Source organism: Cervus canadensis, chromosome 2, assembly GCF_019320065.1.
Source record: "Cervus canadensis isolate Bull #8, Minnesota chromosome 2, ASM1932006v1, whole genome shotgun sequence".
Taxonomy (NCBI): domain Eukaryota; kingdom Metazoa; phylum Chordata; class Mammalia; order Artiodactyla; family Cervidae; genus Cervus; species Cervus canadensis.
The window spans coordinates 33,192,229-33,219,450 of NC_057387.1; the positions used below are offsets into that span (position 1 = coordinate 33,192,229).

A 27,222-nucleotide genomic window follows, 5' to 3' on the forward strand; every position below is an offset into this window, starting at 1 on the left:
GGTACTATATTATCAGACCAGGAGAACTGCTATGAAAGATAATTTACTGTTCTAAAATATCAATTTAAAATAAAGAGCATAAAAGAAAAAAAAAAAAAAAGGAAGATTTACATATACGTTTTTAGTGCCAAATTTGGCAGATTTTAAATTTACCTTTTCTGGTTTTTATGTGACTGAATTACACAGCATGTGTCTACCTATCTTATACATTTTTTTAGTATTAGTAATGAAATGTATTTAAAAAATATTTGTGGGTTTGAATATGAAAATAATACAAATACTTTTATCTCATAAAGAATGATTGAAATAATATTTGAATAGAATCTGAGAAGAGGGTCTCAGTTTATGAAAAAAATACAAATCATTCTGAAATGTTATTGCTTTATTATATAAATAATGAATACATTATATTCCTTATATGTCTAATTATTTCCAGTTATTTGCAATGGGAAAGTCATTATGTTTCATGTGTATGTTGTTTTAGTCGCTCAGTTGTGTCTGATCCATTGCGACTCCATGGACTGTAGTCTGCCAGGCTCTTCTGTCCATGGGGATTCTCTAGGCAAGAATACTGGAGTGGGTAGCCTATCCCTTCTCCAGGGGATCTTCCTGACTTAGGAATTGAACCAGGGTCTCCTGCAGTGCAGGCAGATTCTTTACCAGCTGAGTTACCAGGGAATATATGTTTCATATGTAATATTTAAATTATACATATAATATAAAATTTCATATAAAATATTTAAAATTTTTGGAATAGGTAATAATTGCACATGGTCTAAAATCAAAAAGGTACAAAAGGGTGTATAGTGACACCATTTTTCTTCTTTATTATCCATTCCATTTCTGTTCTTTATTATCCATTTTTCCCTCTTGGAGACAACCAGTTTTATCAGTTTCTTGTGTCTGTTGCCAGAGATATTTTATGCATATATACAACGTATTTTTATGTTAATTGATTCTTTTCTTTTTTTAGCTATATAAAGCTGCACCTGCTTTAAATGTAATTTGTTCTTCAGGCTAAAAATCATTCACAGTTCCAGAAGGTAAATTAAAATAATTGATGAATAGAGAACAGCTGTCAGCAGTAAGAAGGGACACATGCTGCATCCATGCTAGCTGATTAGTAGACATGACAGGGCCTTGCAGTTAGAAGGGCTTTTCTTTTGTTTATTTAAATGATCTAAAACAAATCTTTCTTTTCTCTTGTTAAACTGACTTTAGAATCAGAGACTTCTGATTATTCCAGAGTTGATATTTCTCCCTAAGAAAATATACTTCCTATTATTGAAATTTGAGTTAAAACAAATGTAAAACTTGAAGGGAAATCATAGAAATTAGACAAACTAAGTAACCCTCTTATTTTATGTGTGAAGAAATTGAGGCCAGTAGAAATGAAATGACTTGCAATGTCACATTGATATTCCTGAAGGACCAGATATTTGCAGTTAAGTAATCTGGCAGCAGCATGGGTTTTTGGAATGCTCTTTTATTTAAGAGCTAGGAAGTTTTTTCCTCCCTCTTCTTTTTTTTTTTTTTTTTTAAAGAAGTTACAGTAGTCTTACTTTGCAGTTTGATATTTTATAAAAAATCTTCATAGTACTTCATTTCCTCATCTGCGTTTTTGCCTGTAAACTGGAATGGTAAAGCACTATTGTTCAGCGTTAGGCACTCTGTAATTCTTGGAAAGTTAAAAGAAAGCGGTGTTTATTGTTTAGGATGGGGATAGGGATAAGTGGAGCCTTTCTTAAACACTTTTTTTCTTGACTATAAAATATTTAATGGATGTGCCCTAATTCCCTTAATCTTATGCTTTTGAATCATTCTTAGCCTTCTGCATTTTCTTCCTTCCTAATTTGTATTATAAGTAAGTGAAAGTACCTCATTGCAAAGGGACATTTAAATATCTATTTATGTTTGGTTAGAAAGCTACGACCGATATTTTTTCATGAAACTTTTTTCATAACTATGTATGGAAATATACATATTAGTCAATATATTTCTATTACCATTCTTTTTTTTTTCTTACCTATTGCTAACATTTTACCTTTAATTTTAGATTTCTAAAAATAATTTTGTTTTTTTCCCTCTAATACATTCTTTTAATCTTGATTCACTTAGATAGTTATCAGCAGGAGTCCATATAGAGACCCCATCTGGGATTTAGTTTCTGTAGATGATAATTGTATCTTAGTACTAAAATACTTACCTCTGTCTAGCTCATTTCCAGATATATTTACTTTTTAAAAAAACCCTTTTTTCCTTACTTCATTATTGAATATTAGTAAACGTTCATTTCTTAGAGGAAAATTCATAGAGTTCATGTTTTGTGATTTATTTTTTAATAGCAAATCTATCTTTTAGTATGTAAATACTGAAACAATCTGATCCTGCCTACCCCAATTTTTTTTCTGTTTTCGGTGGAATACACTTTATTGTTGGCCCTATATATTATAAACTCTGCTTGGTGAGCACGCATGTACATGGGCTTGCATATCTACCTAAGATGTTATCAGGGCTGATTTGGCTGAATAGATTGAAGGGCCGGAGCTTTATCCTTTAGAATGACTTTTTTTTTTTTGGCCTCGCCATGGGATCTTAATTCCCTGACCAGGGATCAGACCTGGATCATCAGTAGTGAAAGCATGGATGCCTAACCACTGGACCGCCAGGGAATTCCCTTGAATGGGTTTTATTTTATTTATTTATTTCTTTTTCTAATAAGTAGATTAAGCATGTATTTCAAGTACTTATTTTAAGTGTATATCTTTTTTTCCCCAAACTTCTTCTTTTGTGTTAGAGTATAACTAATTAACAGAGTTGTGGGAGTTTCAGGTGAACAGTCAAGGGACTCAGCCATACATGTACGTGTATCCATTCTCCCCCAGACGCCCCTCCCATCCAGGCTGGCACATAACACTGAGTCAGGTTCCATGTACTATACTATAGGTCCTTGCTGGTTATCCATTTTTAATAGAGCAGTGTGTACCTGACCTTCCCAAACCCCCTAACTATCCCTTCCCCTTGGCGACCATAAGCTTGTTTTCTAAGTCTGTGAGTCTCTGTCTTGTAAGTAAGTTCATTTGTATCATTTCTTTTTAGATTCCAGGTATAAGGGATGTCATACAATATTTCTCTTTCTCTGTCTGACTTACTTCACTCAGTATGACACTCTCTAGGTCCATTGTGTTGCTGCAGATGGCCTTATTTCATTCTTTTTAACAACTGAGTATTATTTCATTGCACGTGTGTACGTCGTCTTTGTCCATTTCTCTGTCGATGGACATTTAGGTTGCTTCCATGTCTTGGCTATTGTAAGCAGTGCTGCAATGAACATTGGGGTGCATTCTTTCGGATCATGTTTTTCTCTGGATATATGCTCAGGAGTAGGGTTGTAGGGTCCTATGATAGCTCTATTTTTCGTTTTTTTTTTTTTTCAACTTTGGCTCCTTTTTATTTAGGAAGCATACGCTAATTCATTTTATACATTTTTTTTTACATTCCAGAAATAAGCGAAAATAGCAGTTTTAAATATGTTACAAAGTTGGCTTTGGGGGCTAAATAAGCTTTTCGAGAGAGGACCAGCCAACTGACCTTTTCATCAAAGCACCAATGTATCTTCAGTCTTTTACCAAGCTCTACCACAGGTGTGGCCACCTTGGATGTGTTGTACATCCAAGCCACGTGAAAGCTGTTAACGGAGAGTTGCTGCGAGTCTCTCTGCAAGGCACCAAGAACAGACAGTTCCAGCTTCCTTTCTTCAGACTGAACCAAAATTTTGGAAACTTTTCAATTGCTCTCTCAAGTAGTGCTCTCTCAGTGTGAAGACTGCTGCTGCTGCTAAGTCGCTTCAGTCATGTCCGACTCTGTGCGACCCCTTAGACGGCAGCCCACCAGGCTCCGCCGTCCCTGGGATTCTCCAGGCAAGAACACTGGAGTGGGCTCTGCCATTTCCTTCTCCAATGCATGAAAGTGAAAAGTGAAAGTGAAGTCGCTCAGTCGTGTCCGACTCTTCGCGACCCCATGGACTGCAGCCTACTAGGCTCCTCTGTCCATGGGATTTTCCAGGCAAGAGTACTGGAGTGGGGTGCCATTGCCTTCTCCATATTTTTCGTTTTTTAAGGACCGTCAATACTGTTCTCCATAGTGGCATCACCGACTCGATGGACATGAGTTTGTGTAAGCTTCAGGAGCTGGTGATGGACAGGGAAGCTTGGTGTGCTGAGTCATGGGGTCTCAAAGAGTCGGACACAACCGAGCGACTGAACTGGACTGGACTGATAGTTGGCTGTACCAATTTACATTCCCACCAACAGTGTAGGAGGGTTCCCTTCTCTCTATACCCTCTCCAGCATTTGTTGTTTGTGGCATTTTTGATGATAGCCATTGAATGACTTTTAGAAGAGTTGCAAACAAAATCATCAACTCTGTACTTTTTTTTCCTTGTAGGATAATTGCTTTGCAATATGGTGTTGGCCTTTGCCATATATCAACATGAATCAGCCACAGGTATACGTAGGCCCCTCCCTCCAGAGCCCCCTGCTCCCATCTCCCACCTTATCCCATCCCTCTAGGTTGTTACAGACTACTGGGTTGAGCTCCCTGTATTAAACAGCAAATTCCCACTTGCTGTCTATTTTACGTGTAGTAATGTATGTTTCCATGCTGCTTTCTCAGTTTGTCCCAGCCCCTCCTTCCCCTACTGTGTCTACAAGTCTGTTCTCCACGTCTGTGTCTTCATTGCTGCTCTGCTACTCTGTAGTTTTTAAGAGACATTTCTTCATTGACTTTTTTTTTTTGCATCTTAAATTAATTCAAGTAATAATTATGAACATTTATGTACTGTCTGTCTCATCAAAAATAATTTTAGTGGTTCCTAAGCTAGTAGAATCTTACTGATTTGTAGTCCCCCTGAGGGGAGAGGAAGAGGCATTTATTACTGAATTCTACTTCTCCGAATTAGAGGAAAATCTTAGCTTTGTAGTGATTAATAGTTTAAAGAGATTAAAAAAATGTTGATGAATTATGCTTTGTTATCTTTAAAAATATATACAGCTGGGATTTTGGGAGCTTCTACAAATGCTACAGTAACACAGGGTGCATTCAAAAAGAATAATTCTAAAATATAGTCATTATGTACCTATGTTTTATGTTGTATCTAGCCACAGTAAAGTTTATAAGAGTTAAAATTCTGGGTTGGGTAATTAAAGTATACTTTTCTACTGGGAATTCTATAGTATGGAATTAAAACTTATCTTTTAAATTATCTTTTAAAAACCCTGAATAATTCTGGTTAATTAAGATATTTTTTTGCATCTATTCAAAATCTAAGTATAAAATCATTGTAAAATATATATTGTTAGAATATACTACTTCTCTTAGGCTTTATTGATTGATCAGAAATGATGGCAGTGTGAAACTTGTGGTTATGATTTAAATTTAAGTGGAACTATTACCATAGATTCATAGTATAATAACTCCAGAGTTACTTAGTATTAAACTGAATGTTGAATAGTATGAGGCCTATAAACTATTTAATATTATAGTGTTTATTGTGTAATTGGTATATGGTGATTTAAATGAAGTGCCCTCTAAGAACTTTTGAGGCAGCTTTACAGTTATTTTTCTGGGAGTTAAATTAGCAGTGGCTCATTGGTAAAGAATTCTCCTGCCAAAGCAGGAGACATGGGTTTGATCCCTGGGTCAGGAAGATCCCTTGGAGGAGGAAATGGCAACTTACTCCAGTATTCTTGCCTGGGAAATCCCATGGACAGAGGAGCCTGGCAGGCTCCACGGGGTTGCAACGAGTTGGGCTTGACTTAATGACTCAACAACAATTCTTTTCTGGTAAGAACTATCTGAAGGTTTGGGGAATGCTAAAATCAGTGTGCTTTAGGAGTAATCTCAGACAGACAGTTGTGAAATATGATCAGAATTTATTGAATGGAAATATCATTAATTTTATAGTACAAAGTCTTTTGAACAAAGTCTATGAGCAGAAGGGTAGCCAGCTTAGAAGATAGCAAAGGGAAACCCAAAACATGAGGAATTGGGTGACTGGCCTGTTGGGGGAGAATTTGTGATTTGTCTGTTTCCTGAGGTAGGCATGTCCTTATTATGGAGATGGATGTATGAGATTAGTTTAGTCTGATGTCATTACATATTTGAGTCATAATTACTTTCCCATGCTCTGTCCTTTGTTTACTGCCTTCTCCAACTAAGAGAGAAAATGCAGTCATCTGATGAGCATTCTAGTCTGCCACATGATTGTAATTAATTCTCATTATGAAGAAATAAATTGTCAAAATAGTAACCAAATTGAAAAAAATAAACCTGTATGCATACGTGTATATATTTATATTTCTGCGAATTTGGTAAAAGATAATTGGTCCTGTGGGAAAGATGCTTACAGTTTGTTTTATCTGATCACATTTATCTGCAACTAGTCTCCTTAGCTCTGAGCCTGGACTTTTGAAAACTGCAACAACTTAGGGCATTTAACTTGTGTGGTCTCATCTTTAAAAGGAGAATGTTGACCTAATGCTCTTCAGAATTCCTCTTAGTTCTGATTCTTGATGGTTAACTTGTGAGCTCAGTTGTATCACTGCAGACTTAACAGGTAAGAGAAGGGATTTGAGAGAACTGAAATATCATTGATGTTTATGTTGATAGTACCAATATTACTCAGAGTTGCACATTTCAATCAGCCTTGTTTTTTTGGTTCCAAAGTATAGAGTACATTTTACGTGTTGCTGCTACATTTTGTAAATTTCTTAAGGGCGGAGTGAGTACAGGACAGTGTATATCACAAAGAAAAGATAGCCAGTGCTTATTGAATGAATATATAGGACATAGCTAAACATGGTTTGGTTATTTGTGACTTTAAAAATATTCTTTATTATGGCAAATTTTAAACATATGTATGAGTAGACAGAATAATATTATCTTAGTTCATCTGAGATGCTGTAACAGGATACCATAGACTCGGTGATCTATATATAGAAGAAATTTAGTGCTCAAAATTCTAGATGCTGGGAGTCAGAGATAAGGGTGCTAGCATGGTTAGGTTCTGTGACAGCCCTCTTCCTAGTTGCAGACTGCTGAGTCACGTTGTAGTCTCCTAAGAGAGAGGGCTAAGCTAACTTTCTGGGGTCTCTTCTACTTTTTAATCATTATTATTATTTTTTAATTTAATTTTTAAGTTTTATTTGGCCATGCCAAGAGGCATGCAGGATTTTAGTTCCCCAACTGAACTACTGGTTGCCCCTTGTGGTAGGATCGTGGAGTCTTAACCATTGGACCACCAGGAAACTGGGGTGTCTTTTACAAGGGCACTAGTCCTAATCATGAGGGCTTTGTCCTCATTACCTAATCACCTCCCAAAGGTCTTTCCTCCTAATACCATCACTTAACATATGAATTTTGGGAAGACAGTAATGTTCAGACCATAGTAAATATTATGAACCTCCATTTACCTATTATCCTACTTTAATAGTCATGATTTATTATTTTTTCTTTACTTCCTGCCATGTGCCTTTTGTATTATTTTGAAGCAAATCTCAGACTTCATATCAATCTGTAATTCCAATGTATATCTCTCGAAGATAAACACTTAAAAAAATCATAGCTATACCTATATCATACCTCAAAGAATGACTTGCTTTTGACAAATATTAAATTAATTTCATTTGAATACCTGTACTAATTATTTCCAAGAAACTTGTTATGTGTAGTTTCCGTGTAGTTAGTAATGCTTAGAAATAAAACAGTAGAACTAATTTTTGTTTTTATTTTGTTTAATATTTAGGCTATCGACATGACGGCTGAAGAAACAGTGAATGTAAAAGAGGTTGAAATCATTAAGCTAATCTTAGATTTCTTGAATTCAAAGAAGCTTCACATTAGTATGTTGGCCCTTGAGAAGGAAAGTGGAGTCATAAATGGACTATTTTCTGATGATATGCTTTTCCTGAGGTATGATTTCATTATTACTGTAAGGTTTGTAGCTCATTCCAAGAAATGTTAAGTATTAATAAGATAATAGGTATAATACAGGTAGGTCTTTATAATCATGAAAAGTAAGTATAATTTTTTAGTGTTTATTTTTATAATGAGCATTTACAAAATAAAAGTTTTCTGTAGAATATTTTCAGGAGTAAGATCCAAAGATTCATTAAAAAGAATCACAACTCTATTATGGTTGTGGCATCATGTAAAAGATACTCGATTAACAAATCAGAGACTGTAAACTTAAAATATTTCTGAAATATCTTTTGTAGCTGTAGAAATAAAACATACTCATATAAATATATTCTTTGTAGAAAATATAGAAAAATAAGAAAAATCACCTTACCATCCACACCTAGTTTTTGATGCATATTAAAAAAAAACCAGCAATTCTGTTTACATTTATAACTTGTATCCTGCTTTATCCATTAACATTATAAGAATTCTGTGTGTGATTATAAATTTTTTCTTTTAAAGTTTTCGGTTTACTTAATTTCCTAATAATTTCCCTATTTTTAGACAATTAAATTGTTTCCAGGCTTTCTTAAATGCTCTACTGAACATCTTTCATACATATGACTTTTTCTGTATCTTGGATTATTTCCTTAGAACAAGTTTTTTGGAGATGGAATTGTAGAGCAAAAGGGAGTTAACATGTTTGCCAAAATGGAAAGCTAAATATATCCTTCCTTGAATTGGATGGAAAAAGAAAAACCCAAAATTCCAGACAGAAATGTATTCTGTGCTTATGTGCTACCAAATGTCCTTGACAGGGAGTACAGATTCTTGGATATGTAGCATTTTGTGAAATGAAAATGAAGTGTTTCTAACTCATGAAGAAGGAACTTTTTAAAAAGCTTTATTATATCAGGAAAGTTTATTTGAATTCATTGCACTTCCCTGTATTTGATATATGAATGTCACTGAGCCCTAGGGAGCTTAGTCAATGATATGTGTAGCAGGAACCAATACTAGGGCTGTATTCTTTGGGCTTTGTCTTTCAAGCATTGCTATTCCTGGAGTTTAGTAGTGGCTCTCTGATATCCCTCTGCAGAAACCCGTTGGTTTGTAGTGCAGTTTTACTGGTCTAAGGTGAAATGCAAAGAATTAAAGAATAGTAAATTTTTCATGAAAACTAAATGTATTCTCCTAATGTATTGATCTTAAAGGGCTCACCTTTGAAATTATATCCTTCCTACTTTTTAAATGTTAAAATGTTCCTTTATAAAATGATTATATTATATATTGTGATTGCTTTTTATTACTATTCATTCTTTGTAGAATTTTAAAAGTTGGTAATCTTATGTAGATCTTCTTGCTTGTTTCTTCCTTTTAAAATTTTCTGTTCTAAAAATGCATAAGTAGGGAAATAACTTTTAAGAAAGAACAGTACTCTAAAAGCCTTATAACTTTTGGAAGTTCCCATAGACCACTTAAGTCAGAGAAACCTGATATTATTCATTACTGTTTTCATTCTCAGAATATAAACTTTAGTATATATTAACTTTAGTTGAATGCCTCCAAGATGTTGAAGTCACATTTAGAGCAGTTTTTCAGCCTTAGTACTGTTAACGTCTTGTGTGAGTGTGGGAGTTGTCCTGTGCATCGTAGGATGTAGGATATTTAGCAGTTCCTCTGACCCATACCCTGTAAATGCTGGTCACACCCTAGTTGTGACACCCAAAAATGTCTCCACACAGTGCCAGATGTCTCCAAGGGGCAGAGCTGCCCCAAGTTGAGACCCACTGACTTAGGGAGACTGGGACATACCTACACACTGGCCCCTAAATAATACAGAATAACTTTAAACTGTAAGATTAGAGGGGAAATAAATAAACTTTTAGATTTAGTTTGATGTTTTTACATAGATGAAGAAAAACACATTTTAGAATGAGGAGTGGGTGTAGGTTCACAGATTCTTCTCAAATAGCATATGTTGTTACAAATAATTTGTGGGAAAAGTTAATTTTATTATAGTGGTTGAGGAATCAAGTGAAATGTTAATCTTATTACCTGCTTTGTGATGTTCTAATGCTATCTTGTCATCTATTCTGCTTTTAATTAGTATAACACAAGTTTGATAGCATGCATGGATTTTTCTTTATATAGGCAACTAATCCTTGATGGTCAATGGGATGAAGTTCTTCAGTTCATTCAGCCTCTAGAATGTATGGAAAAATTTGACAAAAAAAGGTAAGATTTCATTTGAAACTTTTTAGTATCTTATTGTTGATAGAAGTTTAGCAAGACAAAACAATAAACAAAAATTTAAAAACAAGACTGTTGGCTTTCCTAGCACATAGTACCCTCAGCCCCATTGAGTTGGAGCACTTCAGAGGACAGCTTGCATGTACTTCAATTAGTTGACTATCTGATATATAAAATTAGTCAACAGTGCCTATATATAAAACATCACAAGGGCCTATCTCAAGCAGTTGTTTCTTCATAATACTACAAAGATTTTAGAGAGGTCATTCCATTGTTTCCTGACCTCCATTATTTCTGACAAAGAGTTATTTTTGATTCTGTTGTATATAATGTTTCTTTTTTTCTTCTTCTACTAGCTGCCTTCAAGATTTTCTCCTTGTCATTGGTTTTCAGCAGTTTGATTTGGATGTGCCTAAGTGTCATGGGTTGCAAAGAGCCGGACACGACTCAGCGACTGAACTGAAGTGTGATTTACTTGTATTTTTCCTGCATGGGGTTTACTGAAGTTTTTGGATCTATAAGTTTATGTCTTTCATCAAATTTGAGAAGTTTTTGGCAGTTATTTCTTCAAAAATTTTTTCTGCTCTTTTCTCTTCTCCTTCTATTTATATAGTATTAGACTGATACTGTTACACAGTTTTGAAGCTTTGTTTCTTTTTTAAAAACATTGTTTCTGTGTATTCTTGAGTCTTGATTTACCCTCAACATTTATTGACACTTTCTTCAGTTAGTAACCTGCTCATAAACAATGAATTTTTCATTTCAAATATTGTACTTTTTGGTTGCAGAATTTACTTTTATTTATAATTTTTCTGCTGAGATATTCCTATCTGTTTGTTCATTGTGACTATATTTCCCAGTAAAATCCTTGAACTTATTTTTAGTAACTGCCTGTTCACTAATAGTTCTTATTTGCTCATTCCAACTTCTGGGTTTTGTCAGGCTCAGTTTGTGTTGATTGCCTTTTCTCTTAACTGTAAGTCACTCTTTTTTTCACATGTCTCATCATTTTTTAAAATACATTCTGCACATTGTGGATTCATTGTTGAAACTCTGGATTTCCGTTATCTTCTTTTGAAAATTATTGATTTTTATTCATACAGGGAGTACACCTTGTTATACTCAGAATGCAGAGTCTGCCCCTCACCTAACAGGCATCAGTCGAAATCTCTGCTCAGTTATTTAACCTTCAGTCTGTTGCTTTTGCAGGGCTCTTTGGAGTCTCCCTTGCATCTTCAGTTTTAGGGATGGCCGAGGTTTTAGGCACAGTTTATACAGTAGATTTTGATATATTTTTCATTGTGGTTTCCTCTTGTTTTGTATCCTCCTACCCTCTCTGCCACTTTTATGCTGTTCTGGCATACCGGGCCTTTTTCTGACTTCTCAAAAATCTGTAAAACTGCAGCTTTCTGCTTGAGTTTTAGCTCATGCTGTGTGGATTGGGGAGTTTCTCAACTGGAAGGCCCTATGTCCTTGAATCTCACTCCCTAAAGTTCCCTTTTTTCATGTATTGACTTCCCTCTACTTGTGCTAGCCTTTTTTTTTTTCCCTTTTTTTTGGTGCTTTCAAATAATTTTTGGGTTTTATCTAGGGTTTAATTGTTATTTGCAGAAAAGTTAGCCTGATACAAATTACTCCACCATTATCAGAAGTGAAACTTTGTGTTAGTTTCTGATTCTCCATAATTCATGCTGTTTCAGACTTTACTTTTGTACATTGTTTATTTACCTGGAATATTGTTTCTTACATCATCTTCTGCCTTTACATAGCACATGCTTGATCATCTTCCAAGAGTCAGTTCTTATAAGACCCACACCATTTCTTGTAGACTTGGTTTCACACTCCTTCAAAATCTTTCTCTGTGTTAGTTACTCAGTCGTGTCCTACTCTTTGAGACCCCATGGACTGTAGCACTCCAGGCTCCTTTGTCCGTGGAATTCTCCAGGCAAATACTGCAGTGGGTTGCCATTCCTTTCTCCAGGGGATCTTCCCGACCTAGGGATTGAACCCAGGTCTCATATCACAGGCAGATTCTTTACTGCTGAGCTACCCAGGAAACCCAAAACCTTGCTGAATCCTATACATATTCCATGGAATTTATTAGATGATTCTCTTCTTTTTGTTTTTTAAATTGAAGTATAGTTGATTTATAATACTGTGTTAGTTTCAGGTATATGGCATAATAATTCAGTATTTTTGCAGACTATATTCCATTATAGCTTATTACAAATTCTCTGTGCTATACAGTTAATCTTTGTTGCTTATCTGTTTTATGTATAGTAGTTTGCATTTGTTAACCTCATACCCCTAACTTTTCCCCTGCCGCCAGCTTTAGTAACCACAGGTTTGTTTCTATGACTGTGAGTCTGTTTTGTGTATATATGTATATTCATTTATGTTATTTTTTAGATTCCACATATAAATGTTATCATATAGTATTTGTCTTTCTTTGACTTATTTCAGTAAGCACAATATTCTCTAGGTCCATCCATGTTTTTGCAGATGGCAATATTTTTTTTCCCCGCTTTCTTATATGACTTCTTTTTTTGAAATTTTTATTGGTGTATAGTTGGTTTACGATGTTGTGTTAGTTTCAGGTACACAGCAGAGTGATTCAGTTATACATATACATATATCCACTCTTTTTTAGATTCTTGTCCTGTGTGAGTCATTACAGAATATTGAGTAGAGTTCCCTGTGCTAAACAATTGGTCATTATTAGTTATCTGTTCTATATATAGTAGTGTGTATATGTCAATCCCAACCTCTCACTTCATCCCTCTTCCCCTTTCCCCACTGTTAATCATAAGGTTGTTTTCTGCATCTCTAACTCTGTTTCTGTTTTTTTAAATAAGTTCATTTGTACCATTCTTCATAAGATTTCACTTATAAGTGATACCATGTGATACTTGGCCTTCTCTGACTTAATTCACTCAGTGACACTCTCTCGGTCCCTCCGTGTTGCTGCAAATGGCATTATTTAATTCTTTTTTATGGCTGAGTAATATAGTTCATTGAGTGTGTATATACATACACACCACAACTTCTTAATCCAGTTATCTGTTACATGCGCATTAGATGAATTGCTTTCATTAGATGCCCTTCTTCTTAAAGGTGGGGATTTTGTTTTATTGGCACATATTTGCTGTTACAACAATGGTTGGAAGAATGACTGTGAAGGTTCATTATTATTTTCTTTCAGTCCTTAGAAATACTTTTCTTTAAAGTGCTTAAGGCACTCAACATTTTTTGATTCATAGACAAGTCAAGTAGACTCTCCCTTCCCCCTCTCTGAAAAGTACCTTTTAAAAAGTTTTAAGTCTACAGTTATTTTATGGCTTTTTAGCAGTGTTATTCATTTCATTCTACCCTTTCAGCTGTATTTTTATAAGACTTTTCTCATGTTTGAAAAGACTTGGGAAATAAAATATTTGGAATATAAAATATTTTGATTTCATGTTAGATGACTTTTGACATCTTCCATAAAAACTTGATTGTTTGCTTAGAAATAATATTTCAAATAAAAACCCTTCCTTTGAGTATTAAATTGTGATTACTTGCTATCTTTTAATTATGGCTTATGAGTGATCGAACACACACACACACGGCTTCAATGTGATTAGCCTTATGAGATATTTTAAGAATTTCCTGAAAGCAAAGATACTTCCAGTAACTAGTAAGTACATTTGATTTATGAGACATTGGGAAATTAATTTTTTAAAGTCTTTTTTAAAAGGAATAATTGATCCTATAAGAAAAAGTTGGCCTATTTTGCTTTAGGAGCTTGCGTTTCATTTCTGGTCATTGACGTTGCTGTAGTGAAAGGCAGTGAAACCGTTAGTCCTTTAGTCATGTCCGACTCGTTGTGACCCCACGGACTGTAGCCTGTGCTATAACTCAGCTTTTAATCATTTTAATGTTTCATATTTTATTTTTCACAGGTTTCGTTATATTATCCTGAAGCAGAAGTTTTTAGAAGCTTTATGTGTTAACAATGCAATGTCAGCAGAAGATGAGCCCCAGCATGTAAGATTTTTATTCCTGAAGGTTTGCGCCACAGTCTTGTTTCAGTCATAAGTATTCTATTCACTAAAACAAAGGATTAGAATTTATGGGTGGTGGTGGGGCAAGATCTGTTGTTTTACAGGTGTAGTACTTTCAATCTGTAGTGCTTCTGAATTTGTTCTGTGATTTAGACAAAGATGATACACATGAATGGCTGTTTGGTTGGAGAGTGTGCGCCCCTCTTGTTTAAGGTGATCTAGATAGCTGAAGATGTTTGGCTTGATGACTGTATCATTGCTTCTTTTCTTATCCCAGAAGTGAATTATGTTTACCTCTTCTTTCTCTCTTTTCAGTATTTTCTTTGATCCAGAGGCTTTTTTCTTTTAAAAAAAAAAAAAACCCTTATTTTTTGGCTGTGCAGTACAACTTGTAGGATCTTCGTTCCCCAACCAGGGGTTGAACCCAGGCCCTTGGCAGTGAAAGTGCAGAGCCCTAACCACTGATAGCCGGGGAATTCCCCAGAGGTGTTTCTTAATAGAATGTTTATTTTTTAATGACAATTTAGATTTAATGATATTAAATTCTTTTTGGTTAGAGAGTTACTTTTAAAGTTTTAATATTAGTATTGTTACATCCAAAACCAAAGAAACTTATTAAGTGCTAGTAAGTAATCATTGAAATAGTAGAGAAATGCTTGCCAGGTAATGATGTTTAAAGGTGAAAAGAGGTACTTCCTGGTAGTCTAATAGTTAAGACTCAGCACTTCCACTGCAGAGGACTTGGGTTTGGCCCCTGGTTAGGGAACTAAGCGTCCACATGCCAAATGGAATGACCAAAAAAAAGTGGAAAGAACACTGGAATATGAATAAGTCAATAAGAATTTTCATTCTGTCTTTGTCACTAATCAACTGAATTACTTAAGTTAAATCTGCACCCTACCTTTTCCTTCAGGTAAGATATAGAAGCTGTGCTATGCAATTTCTGAAGTTCCTTACATCACTGAAAGCTATTGATCCTAAGATAATATTCACTATACAAATTACTTTGTCATTTGGCTAAGCTTCCTTTTGTTCTATCTGCACCATTTTTGAACTGTAGATGTTGTCTTTCTTGATTTGCTTTCTTTCTCCACACACGTTTGTCCTAAGGCCAGTTTGAGAATGGCTCTTTTGCTTTTTGGGTAAGCTGGAGTGATGGCAGGCTGTAGTAAACAGTTAAATACTGGCATGCTTCAGTTTCATTGCTGGAAAACTGAATTATCCTTACTCTTAAAACTTACGCGTTGAAAATGATAGTATTAAGTTTGAGTTATGATACTTTTTTCTAGGTAAAAGTTTAATATGCTAATAACCAAATTTTAAAATCTTTAGTAGTAGAAAATATTTTGATTCTTCACTTGAAAGTTGTTATATAAAAAAAAAAAAAAGTTGTTATATAGCCCACCATTATATGAGTATTCTTTGACACTAGTTTATCCCTTTGCAATTGAACAGTTTGTGAAAGTTTATAAAGTATTTTGCGTAAAATACTTTCATTGTTTTCATATCTCATAGGATCTCTATAGCACTTGTTTTTTTTACAGCTGGAATTTACCATGCAAGAAGCTGTGCAATGTTTACATGCCCTGGAGGAGTACTGTCCTTCTAAAGATGACTACAGCAAGCTCTGTTTGCTTTTGACTTTGCCTCGTTTGACCAATCATGCTGAATTTAAGGACTGGAATCCCAGTACTGCACGAGTTCACTGCTTTGAAGAGGCTTGTATCATGGTTGCAGAATTCATCCCTGCTGATAGGAAGCTAAGTGAGGCTGGTTTTAAAGCAAGTAACAATCGTTTATTTCAGCTTGTCATGAAGGGCCTACTTTATGAATGCTGTGTAGAATTTTGTCAAAGTAAAGCAACAGGAGAAGAAATTACAGAAAGTGAAGTACTACTTGGAATTGACCTCTTATGTGGTAATGGGTGTGATGATTTGGATCTGAGTTTATTGTCATGGCTCCAGAATCTCCCATCTTCGGTCTTCTCTTGTGCTTTTGAACAGAAAATGCTTAATATTCATGTTGACAAACTTCTAAAACCCACAAAAGCTGCATATGCTGATCTTTTGACACCTCTTATCAGCAAACTTTCTCCCTATCCATCATCTCCAATGAGAAGGCCTCAATCAGCTGATGCCTATATGACCCGCTCTCTGAATCCTGCTTTAGATGGCCTCACTTGTGGACTGACCAGTCATGATAAGAGAATCTCAGACCTTGGGAACAAAACTTCTCCAATGTCACACTCCTTTGCTAACTTCCATTATCCAGGAGTACAAAACCTCAGCAGAAGTCTCATGCTTGAGAATACGGAATGTCACAGTATTTATGAAGAATCCCCTGAACGGTAAGTATTTGCTTATAAAAACTGGCAGATCTCTGTAAGTGTGAGATAATCTAATTGGGGTGTGTGTGTGTGTTTTCTAAATGTTCAACGTTAGTCTCTAAAACTTTATTAGTAAGGAGTTTTAAAAATTTTGATAATTAATATTATCCAGGAAAATCTTTATTTTTATGTCCTGTATTATCATTTTGCTGGTAATAAAGGCAGTGCATACGTATTAAGAAATTTTGGAAATATGGAAGATTATCAGTAAGAGAATTAAAATCCCACACAATCTCACACTTAGATGACCGACGTTTTTCCTATGAATACGTTTTTAAAAATTGGGAAGGTGCTATATGTATTTTCATACAGTTTGCTTTTTTTTGTTTGATAGGTCATGAATTGTTCCCATATTCTTAAACATTTACTGAGGTCAGTGATTAAGGGTATGTGCATTATTCCTTTGTATGACTGTATCATAGTTTTACCTAATTCCTTATTGTAGGAGAGTAGATAGTTTCCTGTAAATACTACTGTATTGAACATGTATATATATATAAATCTCTGGTTATTTCCAGTTATCTTTAGTAATTCTTTATATATATATATATATGTATATATATATATATATACACACACACATAAGGAATTTAAGTGTTAAAACCACCACTCAGTTTTTCTTTCAAATTTGGCATGAAATAATAATTTCCTGATTAGCAGTTCTTTATATCAAGGCTTAAGAAACTTCCTGTCTTAGTTTTCCAGGAATCCCAGTGGGACACATGGCTGGTTTCCTATTCTCAGAGTTGATACTATGAATCATTACTATTGACTGCAATAAATTTATTAAAAGAGCATAAAAATGAAAACTTTTACTATTCACATAGGATAGTAGACAGCATTCTGTATTGAGGAAGAAATACTGGACTCAGAATTTCTGTTTCTAATTAAAACGAGGAGATATTTAGTTAAGGCATAAGAATTACAGGATAAGTATTTATGGAAGCATTTTCTGTTCAGTTGCTGTGAGATTGTTGGGGGTGGTGGGTGTGATTTTCTTTAATGTTCTTTAAAGAAAGGAGAGGATTCTAGGATCAGTTAAGTGAGGGGACTTCCTAAAGCCGAGGGTGACTTCCTAAGGCATCTTACTGCTATGTATTTTATGTTTGAAAGGTAAAGATGATATCTAGTGATGAAAATGAATGAGTATAATTTAATATAGGGCATCCTATTATTTAAATCCTGAAGGAATAGAGAATCTTGAGTGTTGGTAGAGACTATCTTAAACTTTTCTTTGACTTTTCAATCCCTTTTAGAGAAAATTTTTGCTGTCTGGGATGCTAAGCTTCTGGGGGAACTAGTGACATTTTTCTGAGTATATGAGATGATAGGAGCTTCTTGGTCAATATAATGAATAGCATGTTTGGAATTGTGCACCAGTGGGATTGTCTTCATAAAGGAAAAAAAAAAAAACACAAAAAGCTAGCCAAATTTGGCTTTACACGTGCTGTTCCCTATGTAAAGAAAGTACTAGTAATTGAGAATTGACTGAATAAAGATGGAAAGAAGTGAAATTATTAGACCATTATAGAGGGGTAAAAGGTCACTTGTCAGAAGGTAAGTAATACATGTGTTTTTAGCTGAGCACTAGTAATCACCCAGAAAACATCTGTCACGTCTCTGAAATTGGAAAACTTATGAGGCAAAGCAGTGTAGAACAGTGAGTAGAACATGGTCTTTGGAGTCAGACTACGGTTTGAATAGTAGCCTTGCCATTTTCTAGCTGCATGATCTTGGAATGGTTACTTAATCTCTCTGAGCCTCAGTGGCCTCCTCTATAGAGTAGAGTGCTGACTTGTAGAGTGAGATAAAGTTCCTAGCAGAGTGGTAAGCATTTGCTTGCTGCTTAATAAATACAGATTTCCCTCCTGCAGGGCTCATACCCTTGGAAAGGACAGTGTGTCAAAAGGGCTACTAATAACATGTTATAGAAGAGCCATTTGGCTCTTTGTTGATAAAGTATACAAATTTATTTTGGAGAAAGTTTACCTGGTTTTGAAAAATGTTTTAGGCATAATTAGAAAATATAGGAAGCTCAGATCAATTATGTTAAAATGCCACATAAAGAGACTTTTGCTTGTGGTAATGTATGTTTGAATTCAGTATTTATTTAAAAATATTTGATTGTCTACTCTGTGCTAGCACCATGTTGCATCCCCAGGATATAATGATTGAGTTACTATGGTGAAGAAGATAAAACACACAAGAGAAGTTTATAAAAGAGTGTATAGTGTTTTGAAGGATATCTTTTCACTTGAACAGAAAGCAACTCTAAAAAAGGAAGAAAAAGCAGTTGAAATATGCAGGCCGTGACTATGCAATATAATGGTCTCAAAATTAAACGGTAGGGAAAAAAGTCTATTCCCAGACTTGGGCCAACATTGGATTTGGAGTCTGAAGACCTGGATTCAAGTCCTAACTTTATTTACTAACTATGCAGTTTTGGGAACATGCCTTTTTTGAGTCTGTTTACTCATCTGTGAAATGGGAGTTTTAATCTATTTTACAGGTCACTGTGCAGATTAAATGAGATAATGTATATGGAAGTGCTGTATAAATTGCAAAATTAAATCTTAACTTTATAAAATCATTTTATTCTATCTATACAGTTAATAATTCTTACAAATTGTACTTTTGGATTAAAATGGATCTTCCTTTGGTCATTAGCAGCTTACAGCATTGTCCTGTAACCAAAAACTATTCCCAGATCTTTCTACTTCCTCCTCAGGGTGCATGTGTGTGTATATATGTCTAGATATTTATGACTGCTAGGCTCCTAACTAATGGTACTTTTGTGAAGATGACTATCTAGCTCTGCTTTCCTAAACCCTAGACCTCTATTTTAATATGTCTTACATAACTTTTGCCTAGAGAGGCCATTATGAAGTCATCTCATAATCAAATTAATTGAAGACAAAATTCACTTTACTTTTGTACTTGTTCCCATGGTATCTGTTACTGATAGGTAATCTTCGTAAATGTGGTATTTGTCATCTTTGGATAATGTTAGTTATTAAAATTTTTAAACAGCATAACTATGAAAGTAGAAATTGCCAGTGTCTAGAAGAGTTGACTCATTGGAAAAGACCCTGGTGCTGGGAGGGATTGGGGGCAGGAGGAGAAGGGGACAACAGAGGATGAGATGGCTGGATGGCATCACGGACTTGATGGACATGAGTTTGAGTAAACTCCGGGAGTTGGTGATGGACAGGGAGGCCTGGTGTGCTGCCATTCATGGGGTTGCAAAGAGTCAGACACGACTGAGCGACTGAACGGAACAGAACTGAACTGAAGAAGACGACAAGGAACAACCTGACATAAGACATCAGACTTACTAATTAGTATACATTAAAAATATTTGAAAGATGTTTCACTTTTATGTTAAGTGCAAATAAATCAAAGAAAGCCTTTTAGTAAAATCTCAAGTATTCTTAACTTTTTATTGAAATATATTGGAGGAAAGGAAATTGATGTTTGGATAACAGAGTAACAGTTCTTTAAGAGAATTTAGGCTTTAAGTCATTTGACCTATTAATTTGTAGATGAAGCTGAGCCACAGAGAATGTAAGTGATTTCCCAAGGCCACACATACTATTTTATTTTATTTTATTTTATTTTTTCACACATACTATTTTAGATGGGAGTCCCTTCCCTCCTTACTTAGTAATCCAGTACTCTTTTATTGTTAGCACATTCTGTTTTTCAAAATCCCTTACATATAGTATTTAAGAGAAAAAAGTAAAGTTTAAAATCTGTTTTTGTGCATTTAATATATACTTAAGCTAAATATGCCTCTTTTAAATTAAAACCTCTCTAACTACATTACATTTTTCTTTACCCCTACTTCTTCCTTTTCATTTGTTACCCCAAAGTGATACACCTGTTGAGACACAGAGACCTATCAGCAGTGAAATCCTGGGCCAGAGTTCAGTTTCAGAAAAGGAGCCTGCAAATGGAGCACAGAATCCAGGGCCAGCTAAGCAAGAAAAAAATGAGGTAATGTTTACTACATCTCAGGTCTTTTAGAGTTATCCATTTTGTAAGAAGTTAATACTATTTGCTTGGATAGAATTTGAAAAGAATTTTCTGTTATTTCAGAGGAGGAGAGAGAATACCTAGATTTTCTTATTAGATCATTTCTCCCCTCTTCTTTTAGAATTTATAGGTTTTTGTTTGTTTGTTTAGTTATCATTATGTATTTTAGAGCGTTTTTAATGTATGATTTATTAACAATTTAAAATATCACAGTTGACATTGCTTTTGCATGTTTGTGCATTCATGTAATTGAATTCGTATTAAAAGTAGACAACTTATGTTTTAAGATATGTGCTCTATATTTTACTAAGTAGATTTAATGAGCAAGAAATTATGACATTTATAATGTAGAATAACACCTCATCTCTGCTTCCCTGCTGGCTCATCAGTAAAAGAATCCGCTTGCAATGCAGTAGATGTGAGTTTGATCCCTGGGTCGGGAAGACCCCCTGGAGAAGGAAATGGCAACCCACTCGACTATTCTTTTTTATTGTTTTAAAATAAAAGTATTTATTATTAGGCTGTGCTGGTCTTCATTGCTGCGTGGGCTTTTCTCTCATTGCAGTGAGTGGGGGCTTCTCTGGCTGCTGTGCACAGGCTTCTGGTTGCAATGGCTTTTCTTATTGTGTAGCATGGACTCTAGGGTGCCTGGGCGTCAGTAGTTGTGGCTCTTGGGCTTCCAGTGCACAGGCTCGGTAGCTGTGGCACGTGGACTCAGCTGCTTCTCAGCATGGGGATCTTCTCAGACCAGGGGTTGAACCCGTGTCTCCTGCGTTGACAGGTGGATTCTTTACCACTGAGCCACTAGGAAGCCCCCACTCTGGTACTCTTACCTGGGAGCACCATAAACAGAGGAGCCTAGCAGGCTACAGTCCATGAGGTCACAAGAGTTGGCCGTGACTTAGCAACTCAACCATCACCACCACCACACCTTATCTAAGCCTTTAGGGTTCTAGTTTATTTTCCTGTGGTGCTTTGAAAAGGAAATTGTATTGTGAAATAAGGTGCAAATTTTATCATATACATAGTATCTCACTTATAAGGGGTGAGTAGGTTTAATAAGTTGAATAAGTTTTTTTGTGTGTTTGACTAAATATTAAGAAGGAGGTTGAAAAATTACCCTTAAAAGTACATATGGATATGCACCAAACAACAGTATCCCGAAATATATGAAGCAAACATTGGCAAAGCTGAAGGGAGAAATAGACTGTTCTGCAATAATAGTTGGAGATTTCAGTACCACACCTGCAGTAATGGATAGACTATCTAAACAGAAGACCGGTAAGGATGTGGAGGACTTGAACAATGCTGTAAACCAATTAGCGCTAACAGACATGTAGAATGCTCAGTATTGGAGCACACGTTCTTCTCCAGTGCACATGCAGCTTCTTCAGGATAGACCGTATCTTAGGACTCAGTACATTTTAAAAGATTTAAAATTGTGTAAAGTATCTTCTCTGATCACAGAGGAATGAAGCTAGAAATGAATAACAAGGAAAATTTTTAAATTCAAAATTTGAAAAAATGAATCAACACATTCTTAAACAACCAGTGGGTCAAAGAAGAAATCACAAGGGGAAATTAGGAAACACTTAGAGACTAATGAAAAGTAGTACAACATAACAAATATCCAACAAGCTAATGGAATGCAGGAAAAGCAGTGCTCAGGGATAAGTTTGTAGCTGCAAATGCTTAAGTTAAAAAAAGAAGAAAGATCTCAAATTAATAACTTTATGCCTTGAAGAGCCAGAAAAAGGAAGAGCATGCTATATCCAAAGATTGTAGAAGGAAGGAAATAATAAAGATTAGAGGAGAGAGAAATAAAAGAGAAAAGGGAAACAACAGGGAGAATCAACAGAATCAAAAGTTGGTTCTTTGAAAAGATCAACAAAATTGATAAGCCCTTAGCTAGACTGACAAAAAAACCAATAACTACATAAAACTACGGTACAGGGCTTCCCTTACAGGTGGCATTAGTGGCAAAGAACCCACCTGCCAGTGCAGGAGATACAAGAGATGTGGGTTTGATCCCTGGGTCGGGAAGATCCCATGGAGGAGGAAATGGTAACCCACTCCAGTATTCTTGCCTGGAAAATTCCATGGACAGAGGTAGGCTACAGCCCATAGGGTCGCAGAGTCGGACACGACTGAAGCGACTTAGCATATCTACCTTAAAGCAATAAAAAGGACTGTAAGAGAATACTGTGACCATTTGTAAACCAACATTTTAGATAACTTAGATGAAGTGAACAAATTCCTTAGAAGCAAATTACTAAACTCACTTGGAAAGAAATAGAAAATCTTAACAGATCTATATTGAGTAAAGAATTGAATCAGAAATCAAAAAGCTTTCCAACAAAGGAAAGACAAGGACCAGGTGACTTTACTGGTGAATTCTACAAACATTTAGGAAGAGTTAACAATAATCCTCAAAATTTTCCAAAAAATAAAAGAGGAGGGAACACTTCCTCACTCATTCTATGAGTTCAGCATTACCATCATAGCAAAGCCAAGTGAAAATATTAGGGACAAAAACTACAGACCAATATGTATTATGAATATATAGGCAAAAATCAACAAAATACTAGCAAGCCAAAACCATTAGCATATTAAAAGGATTATGCGTCTTGACCAAGTGGATTGATTGCAGGATGCAAGTGTGGTGGTTCAACATAGAAAACTCTTAGTTTAATAATCACATTAATAGAATGAAGGAAAAAAATAAACAACATATGTTTGTCTCAGTTGATGCAGAAAAGACATTTGACAAAATCAAACACTCTTTGCTGTTAAAAACTCTCAGAGAACTAATAATAGAATGGAACTTCCTCAGCATGGTGAAGATTATTTATGGAAAACCCAAGCTAATATCATACTTGGGGAATGACTAAAAGCTTTCTCCCTACCTTCAGGAACAAAGATAAGCATGCCTGCTTTCACAATTGTTAGTTCAACGTTTATTACAAGTTCTAGCCAGAGCAGTTAGACCAGAAAAATAAGTAAATTGGGAAGGAAGAAGTAAAGCTGTCTCTATTCACAGATGACATGAATATTATATATCATCAGAAAGAATCCACATGACAGCAATTAAAGCTTATGATTAGGTTCAGCAAAGTTGCAGGGTACAAGATCAACAAATGAAAATTGTGTTTCTATATACCAGCAGTGAACAATCAGAAGAGGAAATTAAGAAAGCAGTTTTGTTTACAGCAGCATATAAAAGGATAAAATACTTAGGAATAAATTAAGGAGGTGAAAAATTTGTATGCCAAAATCTACAAAACATTACTGAAAGAAGTTAAAGAAGACCTAAATAAATGAACAGACCTTCGGTGTTCACGAATGGGAAGATTTAATACTGTTAAGATGTCAGTACTACCCAACATTATTTACAAATTTCATTTAATTCCTGTAAAAAATTCCACTGCCTATTTTGTAGTAATGGAAAAGCTAATACTTAAATACTTGGAATTGCAGCAGGCCTTGAATAGCCAAAACAGTTTTGCAAAAAGAAATACAAAATTGTAGGACTCACTTCATAATTTCAAAACTTACTATAAAGCTACAGTAATTAAAACTGTGTAGTTCTTGTATAAGGATAGGCTTATAGACCAGTGGAATAAATTGAGAGGCCAGAAGTAATTTCATATATCTGTGACCAGTTGATTTTTGGCATGGGTGCCAAGTCTACTCAGCGGGGGATAAATAATGTTTTCAACAGATGATGCTATTAGATAACTGGATTTCCACATGCAAAAAGGAAGTTGGATCTCTGTCTCACGCCGTATATAAAAAATAACTAAAACTAGATCAACAACTTAAGTACAGGACCTACGGAAGTATAAAACTCAGAAGAAAACAAAGGGATTAATCTTTACAACCTTAGATTTTGTAATATGGTCTTAGATATAATACCAAAACCTTAAGCAACAAATGCAAAAATTGAACTTCATCAAAATTAAAAACTTTTTTGCATCAAAGGACATTATCAATAAACTGAAAGGACAGCCTCCAGAATGGGAAAAATATTTGCAAATTATCTGGTAAGGTTTTAGTGTCTAGAAAATATAAAGAACTGCTACAACTCAACAATTAAAAAATCCATTTTAAAAAAGGAGTTGAATAGACAGTTCTCCAGATTGGCCAGATGTCTGTAAATGGCCAATAAGTACATGAGAAAAATGCCTAAAATCACTTGTCATTAGGGAAATGTACATCAAAACCACAATGAAGTATAACTTTGCAATTACTAGAATGGCTAAAAGGCTAAAATCAAAGCAGTAGAAAGTAATGTGTTGATGAGAAAATAGAGAAATTTGAGGCCTCATACATTTCTGATTTGTATGTAAAATGGTGTAGTCACTGTGGTTTCGTGGTACCTCAAAAATCTAAACAAGAATTACTGTATGACCCAGTCAATTTACTTTCAGGTATATAGCCAAAAGCTTTGAGAGCAAAGGCTCAAATAGATAACTCTACATCCGTGTTCATAGCATCATTATTAACTGTGGCCAAAAGTTAGAAATAACTCATGTACATCCACAGGTTAATGGATAAACAAGTGATGTATCCATACGATGGAATATTACTCAGCTATAAAAAGGAATGAAGTCTGACGTATGCTGCAATTTGGATGTACCTTGAAAACATTGTATTAAGTGAAATAATCCAGACACAAAAGGACAGATATTGTATAATTCCATTTACATTATATATCTAGGATAAGTAAATTCATGACAGAAAATGGAATATAAGTTAGCAGGCATTAGAGGGAGAAGGAAATGGGAGTTATTGCTTAATGGTTATAGAGTTTCTGTTAGGGGTGATGAAAATTTTTGGAAATAGATAATGGTGGTTATGTAACATTATGACTCTAATGCCACTGAATTGCACACTGAATGGTTAAAATGACAATTTTTATATTTATTTTTTTATTTTTTTATTTTCTCTTTTTTTTTGGTTTCAACTACAAAGAACTACTTGCACTTCCCCTAAATCAGCGAGCATAAACGTGAAAGCTGCTCCGTCGTGTCTGACTCTTTGCGACCCCATGGGCTGGGAAATTCTCCGAGCCAGAATACTGGAGTGGGTAGCCTTTCCCGTCTCCAGAGGATCTTCCCAACCCAGGGATCGAACCCAGGTTACCCGCGCTGCAGGCAGATTCTTTACCAGCTGAGCCACCAGGAAAGCCCAAGAATACTGTAGTGGGTAGCCTATCCCTCCTGCAGGGGATCTTCCAGACTCAGAAATCGAACCCGGGGTCTCCTGCAATGCAGGCGGGTTCTTTACCAACTGAGCTATCAGGGAAGCCGAAAGGCAGAACCCACATACTTCCAACTCCCTGCCCTGTGTAGCCCCTTCCTTGCCAAGTCAGCTTCAAAAGGTCCCTGAAACTTCAGCTGTCGCCTCTTCCTCCCATTTAAGTCTTCTAGGTTGCCCAAGGTCCTGTAATTTGCAGTCGGCCTCCCTTCTCAGTTCTGCAATAACGGAAGCTGTTTCCTGCTTCTGACTAGTTCTTTCACCCGCGGCTGACACATACTAAGTGCCTGGTCCTTGCGGGTTCAATTCCTGAATAAATCTTTGCAGGCCTCACACTGCTTGTGTGGCTCTTAATACTTAGGCTGGAAATATATAATGTAATAGCGAGGGCAGGACGCCATAAGCGAAGACGTACAGAACAGAAGGCGAAGGTGGCGCCACCTACTCAGGCACCCCTGTTCTAGAAAAGTCTATGAACGCTCAGCCGGGCGACACCCTGCTTTTCTTAGCCTCTCCTGCAAACCGTGTCTGACTGCCGTGCACAAGTTTGGCCCATAACGCTAGAGACTAGACAGCTCCCATTTTATACCCAGCCGTGTACGCAGTGAGCCCTCTGAGGGCTCCAGGTCTCCGGGGAGTGCAAGTTTGGCGGACGGGGCACCAGGGTCGCCGGCGTCCGAGCCCCGCGCGCCTCCTCCTCCTGAGGGCCCGGGCCTCCCGCGCCCCTCCTCCTCCTGAGGGCCCGGGCCTCCCGCGCCCTCTGGCCTCCTGCGCCCGCCCGCAGCCCTGTTCTCGTCTCCCTGGCTTTCACCCCGGCGCCTCTCACCTCCGTCCCAGATTCAGCCCTATGGAAGTCACTACACATCTCCCCGGAGGCTCGGCGTACCAGCCCGACAATTTTTATATTTATTTTACCACAGAAATTTTTTTTTAAAGACATAGAGATAATTTTGTTTCAGAGTTATTGCTGTAAGTTATTATGAAATAGAGAGGGGGTCTATACTATTCTCTGGGAAAGGGAAACAGTTTTAGCTTTAGTCAGTCAGTCATATAGGACTCTTGGTTAAACTTACTGTCAATGTTGGCCAGTTTTAGAGATGATCCAGTTCATATGATCTCTGTAATTTGACCACACTCTAGCTTGGCAGGAGGGTCTTTCTTTGCCAATATTGGAATTCGCTATAATATCTAAGTCCTTTAAGTTGAGTACTATGTAGTTCTTTTAGAAGAATGAAGTAGGAATGTTGAGACTGCTGAGTTTAACATCTATTTATTCTATTTTCTTGT

General features: G+C 35.9%; 1 protein-coding gene across 3 annotated transcripts in view; it reads left to right on the plus strand.

Moving 5' to 3' along the window:
• Positions 1-27,222, plus strand: part of WDR47 (WD repeat domain 47) — a 65,226-nt gene that overhangs the window by 15,797 nt on the left and 22,207 nt on the right. For all 3 annotated transcript variants that reach the window (XM_043460460.1, XM_043460458.1, XM_043460459.1), the window contains 5 exons: positions 7,805-7,971; positions 10,114-10,197; positions 14,154-14,238; positions 15,800-16,602; positions 20,514-20,637. In XM_043460460.1, the coding sequence (XP_043316395.1) occupies positions 7,814-7,971; positions 10,114-10,197; positions 14,154-14,238; positions 15,800-16,602; positions 20,514-20,637 (1,254 nt within the window). In that variant the 5' untranslated portion in view covers positions 7,805-7,813. Of the gene's footprint in view, positions 1-7,804; positions 7,972-10,113; positions 10,198-14,153; positions 14,239-15,799; positions 16,603-20,513; positions 20,638-27,222 lie in introns of those variants that run through there.